Raw genomic sequence first — 7,073 nt, forward strand, 5'->3', positions numbered from 1 at the left:
AGTGGTGTGGGGATTTCAAGAAGAGACAGGAAATCGTGGGAGAGGGAGAAACAACTTGTTCCCCCCCCCCCGGTGCCTGTCTGTCTGTCATCCATTCATCTTCTGCCATCCAATATCATTTGCCCTGGCAAATGCCTACATCCCCACCCCACCCCGGACAGGTCCTCCCAGCACCCAGGCCAGTTTATGAGTGTGTGCAAATAGTCTCCGGTCTCCCAGACACTGGATTACTCAAAATGCGTGCAGGAAGGGGGGGAGTCTTGAAAAGTGCCCGGAACAGAAACGGTTCCATTAACTCTGCTTCTCTCGACGTTGCAGGGAATCCCGGGCAGCCCAGAGCCGGAGAGCGCCCCCCTCCAGGAGAGCCAGCCCCCAGAGCAGTCAGCCCCAGAAGGTGGGTTGCCTCCCCCCCCCCCCAACTTCCGTGCAGGTGTTTTCCGGGGGGTTTCGGCTGCGGGGAGAGGGGGGATTAAGCATTGGCGACCTTGGGGGCCCTAACGATTGGGCGGACGCCTTCCCTTGCTCGCCCCCTTCTGCAGTCTCCTCCCCTCACCCCCTATTTGCTACTGCAGATGGGGTGTGTGCGTGTGTGTGTGGGGGGGATGTGTGTGATGCTTCCATATAATCCCGACCCCTCCCGGACGCCTGGCTCTAACACCTCCCGGGCCCTACAGGAGAGAACCCGCTGGAGTTTCTACGAGACCAGCCTCAGTTCCAGAACATGCGGCAGGTGATCCAGCAGAACCCGGCTCTGCTCCCGGCTCTCCTCCAGCAGTTGGGCCAAGAAAACCCGCAGCTGCTGCAGGTGAGTGGCCGGAGGGGGGGGGGGGGGGGGGGGGGGATGCGGCTGGGCTCCGTTCCGCATCGCATTCCTCCGCAGGCAGCACCGGGGACAGTCCACGGGGTGAGAACCGGACTGTCTGCCTTTGCCTGGTAACATTTGCGCAGATGAGGTATTCATCCTGCCTTTTCTGCCCAGGTGACGAATGCAATTTCTGTCCCTCCTGTTTTATCCTCATGGCATCCCTGTGGGTTCTCGTTTATTTATTGACTCGGTCTGTGCCCCGTCTTTCCCCCCCAGTGGGGACTCACTCCGTGGGGACTCTCCTTGCAATACTCTGTCCTCGCAACAACCCCGTGAGGTCGGTGAGGCTGTGTGTGTGACTGGCCCAAGGTCCCCCAGCGGGCTTCCAGAGCACAAGTGGGAATTCGAACCTGGGTCCCTCAGATCTTAGTCTGACGGTCTAACCACGACGCCATGTTGGCTCTCAAGGGGGCTAGGCTGAGTGTGGCCAGCCCGTGGTCACCCCATGAGTGTCACGGCAGAGGAAGGGTTTTTGGAAAAAAAAACCCTTGCAGGTCATAGCTTAGGGCTTTAACCACTACAGCACACTGGCTGGCCTGAGTTACTTGGCGGGCAAGCTCCAACAGTGACCGCTGTGTTTGTGTCGGTGGGAGTGGGGACCGCCGCGGAGACAAATAGAGGATCTAGTGAAGAATCATAGAATATTAAGAGTTGGAAGGGACCTCGCAGGTCACCTAGTCCAGCCCCCTGCACTCTGCAGGAGCAGTGCTGAAAGATAGCCCTACAACATACCTGAAAGATGATCGTCCAGCCTCCGCTTGGAAACGTCCAGCGAAAGAGCATCCATCACCTCCCGAGGCAGACTGTTCCACTGCTCAACCACTCTGACAGTTAGGATGTTTCTCCTGATATTGAGCCGGTAACGACTCCCTTGTCATTTCCACCCATTGGAAATTGGATTTCTACCCCGCCCTTCACTACCTGAAGGAGTCTCAGAGCGGCTTACAATCCCTTTCCCTTCCCCTCCCCACAATAGAAGCCCTGTGAGGTAAGTGGGGCTGAGAGAGCTGAGAACTGCCCTTGAGGCTACAAGCATGGACGGCTTCAAAAGGGAACTGGATAAACATACAGAGCAGAGGTCCATCAGTGGCTATTAGCCACAAGGTATAGGTAGGAAAAAATGACTGACCCAAGGTCACACCAGCAGGTGCAAGTGGAGCGGGGAATCAAACCCCGTTCTCCCAGATTAGGGTCCGCACACTTAACCACTACATGAAATTGGTGTGCCAACGCTAAATGAAAGGTGGGGCAGCTCTGTGGACGCACACTCCATGCCACTTTCAAGTTCTTTGATCTTTGGATTTTATGGTACCCTCTGCATAGATTTATTGCTGGTTTATGGTATACCCGGCCCTTCACTACCCGAAGGAGTCTCAGAGCGGCTTACAGTCCCTTTCCCTTCCCCTCCCCACAGTAGAAGCCCTGTGAGGTAAGTGGGGCTGAGAGAGCTCTCCTGAGAACTGCCCTTGAGAGAACAGCTCCGAGAGAACTTGTGACTGACCCAAGGTCACACCAGCAGGTGCAAGTGGAGGAGCAGGGAATCAAACCCCGTTCTCCCAGATTAGGGTCCGCACACTTAACCACTACATGAAATTGGCGTGCCGACGCTAAATGAAAGGTGGGGCAGCTCTCTGGACCCCCTCGGCAGGGAAGTCGCCCCAGCTGCCCTTGACAGCACAGCCGCTGCGCTGTTTCGTGACATCCCGAGGCGATGAGGAACGGGGCGAAGGCGTTGCCGCTTTAGCCTCCTCGTCCTGTCGGGACATCGCCAAACACTGACCGCTTCTCTCCCACCCCCAGCAAATCAGCCAGCACCAAGAGCAGTTCATCCAGATGCTCAACGAGCCCTTGGGCGAGATGGCGGACGTCGCCGACATCGAAGGGGAGATGGGCGCCATCGGGGAAGAAGCCCCCCAGATGAACTACATCCAGGTCACGCCTCAGGAAAAAGAAGCCATAGAAAGGGTACGTCGGAAGGCGGGGCTGGGGGAGGCGGGGCAGGAAAGGGAGGCCTGAGAGATCCCCTTGCGCTCTGCGCTGGAGCGGTCGGCACAGACCGTTTGGAGGGACGGGCTCAATCACAGAGGGTCGGAAGGGACCCACGGGGTCATCTAGTCCAACCCCCTGGCACCCAGTGTTCCCTCTAAGCTGAGTCAGTGTGAGCCAGCTCACAGTTTTTTAGCCTCTGGCTCACACATTTTTGTCTTAGCTCGGGAAGGAGGGCTGCAGAGCAAGCTAATTTATGCCGCAGACAAATCGCTCACTCACAACTTTAATGCCAGTCGCTCACAACGTAGAATTTTTGCTCACAGGACTCCACAGCTTAGAGGGAGCGTTGCCTGCACCACACAGGAAATTCACAAATGCCCCCCCCACCCACACACACACCCAGTGACCCCTGCTCCATGCCCAGAAGATGACAAAATACCCCTCCAGGATTGCTTCCTGACCCCCAAAGTGGCGACCAGCACTTCCCTGGGCGTGTAAGAAAGGGCCACAAGAACTGAGCACTGAGGCAATCCTTCCTGCCTTCTCTCTCATGATCTGCCCAAGTTCACAGAATCAGCATGGCTGTCAGATGGCCGTCTAGCCTCTGTTTGAAAACCTCCAAAGAAGAAGAGCCCACTGCCTCCCAAGGAATCATGGAATCATAGAGAGTTGGAAGGGACCTCTGGGGTCATCTAGTCCAACCCCCCCCTGCACCAGTGTTCCCTCTAAGCTGAGTTAGTGTGAGTTAGCTCACAGTTCTTTAGCCTCCAGTTCACAGATTTTTGTCTTAGCTCAGGGAGGATGGCTCCAGAGCAAACTAATTTATGCAGGAGCCAAATGGCTCACTCACAGCTTTTAATGCCAGTAGCTCACAAAGTAGAATTTTTGCTCACAGGACTCCACAGCTTAGAGGGAAGCCTAAGCATGCAGGAAATTCACAAATACCTCCCCCCACACCGACCCCCAGTGTTCCACGCCCAGAAGATGACAAAAAGCCTCCAAGATGACAAAAAACCTCCAAGATCTCCAGCCAAAATGCTCTGGAGCTGGGTGGCACCAGAGCTGCTCGGGAGGAGCAGGAGGAGAAGATTGGATTTATACCCCTGGCCCTTCACTTCCCTAGGGAGTCTCAGAGCGGCTTACACACTCCTTTCCCTTCCCCTCCCCACAACAGGCACCCTGTGAGGCAGGCAGGGCCGAGAGAGCTCTGACAGGAACTGCCCTTGAGAGAACAGCTCTGAGAGAACTATGGCTTGCCCAAGGTCATCCAGCAGGTGCGAGTGGAGGAGTGGGAAATCAAACCCAGTTCTCCCAGATTAACCACCAGAAGAAGAAGAAGGAGATTGGATTTCTACCCCGCCCTTCACTACCCAAAGGAGTCTCAGTGGAGCGGCTTACAAACTCTTTTCCCTTCCCCTCCCCACAACAGACACCTTGGGAGGTAGGTGGGGCTGAGAGAGCTCTGAGAGAAACTGCTCTTTTTCAAGGACAGCTCCTATCAGAGCTACAGCTTGCCCAAGGTCATCCAGCAGGTGCGAGTGGAGGAGTGGGAAATCAAACCCGGTTCTCCCAGATTAGAGTCCACGCACTTCACCACGACACCAACCTGAGATTGGGAATTGTCAGCCTCACAGAGGAGGCCCGGCTGTATCGGGAGCTCTTCAGAAGCAGGGGCCCCCATCCTCTGCAAGCCACTTCTGGCCTCCCTCCAGGGAGCCCCAAGCCAGGTCTGGGCACCACACGATCCCGTTTCCTGTCCCTGAAATCTGTGGCTCCTTTCAATAGAATGACGTAGCTTGTACCTGTTTTGCACCAGAGGGCTCCACTGCACTCCCCCCCCGTCCCCGTCCCCCCCGCATGTACCAGGTAGGTCTCGTAGAATCTGGAGGATCTTTGCCAAGGAGACGTGTGCCGATAGAGGAGAACCGGGAAATGGGATTAAGTCAGGTTGTCCACTCTGGATTGAGAAGTCCTGGGAGATTCGGGTTGGTACTGAATCGGGGAAGGACGTCTGTCGGATATAATGTCACGTGGCCAAACTGGCTTGGGGAATTCATGGAAATCAGGGGATGGCGTTTCAGGATGGCAAAAGGTAAAGTCCAGTCTCCAGTCCAAAGCAGCCCTTTTCTCCAGGGGAAAGCCAGGTCTGGGCACCACACGATCCCGTTTCCTGTCCCTGAAATCTATTGCTCCGTCCAATAGAATGACGTAGCTTGTACCTGTTTTGCACCAGAGGGCTCCACTGCACTCCCCCCTGCCCTCCCCCCTGCATGTACCAGGTAGGTCTCGTAGAATCTGGAGGATCTTTGCCAAGGAGACGTGTGCCGATAGAGGAGAACCGGGAAATGGGATTAAGTCAGGTTGTCCACTCTGGATTGAGAAATTCTGGGAGATTCGGGTTGGTACTGGATCGGGGAAGGATGCCTGTCGGATATAATGTCATGTGGCCAAACTCTGGCTTGGGGAATTAATGGAAATCGGGATGGCGTTTCAGGATGGCAAAAGATAAAGTCCACCCTCCAAAGCAGCCCTTTTCTCCAGGGGAGCCGAACTCTGTGGTCTGGAGATCAGTCGTAATTCCGGGAGATCTCCAGGCCTCACCCGGAGGGTGGCAACCCTCCGCCTTGCTCCCGGGTCACTGCAGGGCCCGCTTGAGTGTTTTCAGGTGGGGGGGGGGTTAAGATGTTGCCTTCCTAAAGTAGCCCAGTGATACCTGGGGATTCGGGTGCTAAACCAGGCCCCGTCTTTTGCACAGCATTTTGTGTTTGTAAAGTCCCGGAAACAGAGGCTTGTCATAGAATCATAGAATGTTAGAGTCGGAAGGGACCTTGCAGGTCATCTAGTCCAACCCCCTGCACTCTGCAGGAGCACAGCCGAAAGGTAGTCCTACATACCTACAACATACCCAAAAGATGGTCGTCCAGCCTCCGCTTGAAAACGTCCAGCGAAGGAGCATCCACCACCTCCCAAGGCAGTCTGTTCCACTGCTCAACCACTCTTGGAATCATAGAATGTTAGAGTCGGAAGGGACCTTGCAGGTCATCTAGTCCAACCCCCTGCACTCTGCAGGAGCACAGCCGAAAGATAGCCCTACAACATACCCGAGAGATGGTCATCCAGCCTCCCCTTGAAAACGTCCAGTGAAGGAGCATCCACCACCTTCCGAGGCAGTCTGTTCCACTGCTCAACCACTCTAAGGAAGTTTCTCCTGATACTTAGCCGGTAGCAACTCCCTGGTAATTTCCACCCATTAGACCTCGTCTTGCAATCTGGAGCAAGGGAGAATAGCCCTGCTCCATCTTCTACCCCAGACCCGGCCCACACAAAAGAGGGATGGGTGGAGGCCTCCCAGAAAGTGGAGTTCCCGCTGGAGTTCAGCGGAAGTCCTGGTCGTCGCGGTCCCTTCCGACGAACACAGGGGAGGGGCTGTAGCATCGGGCACTGCCGCTGTAGGAGAGGCTGAGCGTCTTCCTTCTCTCCTCCCTTTCTCCCCGCTCCAGTTGAAGGCCCTTGGCTTCCCCGAGAGCTTGGTGATCCAGGCCTACTTCGCCTGCGAGAAGAACGAGAACCTGGCGGCCAACTTCCTCCTGAGTCAGAACTTTGACGACGAGTGATAAAAGGAAAAAAAAAAGAGTTTTATAGAAAAATCTTCTATATAAATATTGGTTTATTTAAAGGGGCATGTGTGGGGGCAAGCGGGTGGCGGCGGTTGGTGTGGTCTGAGAAGGTCCCGGGCCGAGCGTGTGGCTGGCTGGCTGGCTGGAGGGAAATGCTCTTCTCTTGGAAACGTGGGCCGCTGCGGTGGTGGTGGGGGAGCAGAACAAACAGACCTCCCCCCATGTCCGTCCCCCCCCCTCCCCAAATAGCAGCCACCTTTGAGCCAAGCGGCTCCATCCCACCCAAAAAAGAAAAAGAAAAAAAAGAAAGGCTTTGGATTGGCCGGCTGAGGCTGATCAGGGAAAGGGCGGCACGCCAGATGGGCTCTGTTGGACCTTCTCCCGTCGGAGCTGCGTGTGTGTGTGTGTGTGCTTGCGTGTGTGCAAACAGATTGCTCTTTTGTTTGCAAATCCCACCCCTCCCCACCTCCTCCGCCAGAGCGCCCTGCTGGCCTATGTCTGCTCCCGTCAGCCGCCACCGTCGTCAGGAGGCTGGTCCCCCCTTCCTCCGGGTTCCACCGCCGCCGCCTGCCTTTGAACCGAGCCCCGTGGTCCATCCAGGG

General features: G+C 55.9%; 1 protein-coding gene across 2 annotated transcripts in view; it reads left to right on the forward strand.

The window, feature by feature from the left end:
- Positions 1 to 6,761, forward strand: part of RAD23A (RAD23 homolog A, nucleotide excision repair protein) — a 22,567-nt gene extending 15,806 nt beyond the window's left edge. The window contains exons 5-8 of one of the 2 annotated variants that reach the window (XM_015420011.1): positions 319 to 394; positions 675 to 805; positions 2,666 to 2,830; positions 6,355 to 6,761. In XM_015420011.1, coding sequence (XP_015275497.1) covers positions 319 to 394; positions 675 to 805; positions 2,666 to 2,830; positions 6,355 to 6,468 — 486 coding nt within the window. In that variant the 3' untranslated portion in view covers positions 6,469 to 6,761. The remainder of the gene's footprint in view (positions 1 to 318; positions 395 to 674; positions 806 to 2,665; positions 2,831 to 6,354) is intronic. The other variant, XM_015420012.1, reaches the window with a different exon arrangement.
- The last annotated feature ends 312 nt before the right edge of the window (positions 6,762 to 7,073 follow it).

This window comes from Gekko japonicus, unplaced genomic scaffold (assembly GCF_001447785.1).
Source record: "Gekko japonicus isolate JY-2015 unplaced genomic scaffold, Gekko_japonicus_V1.1 scaffold5897, whole genome shotgun sequence".
Lineage (NCBI taxonomy): Eukaryota > Metazoa > Chordata > Lepidosauria > Squamata > Gekkonidae > Gekko > Gekko japonicus.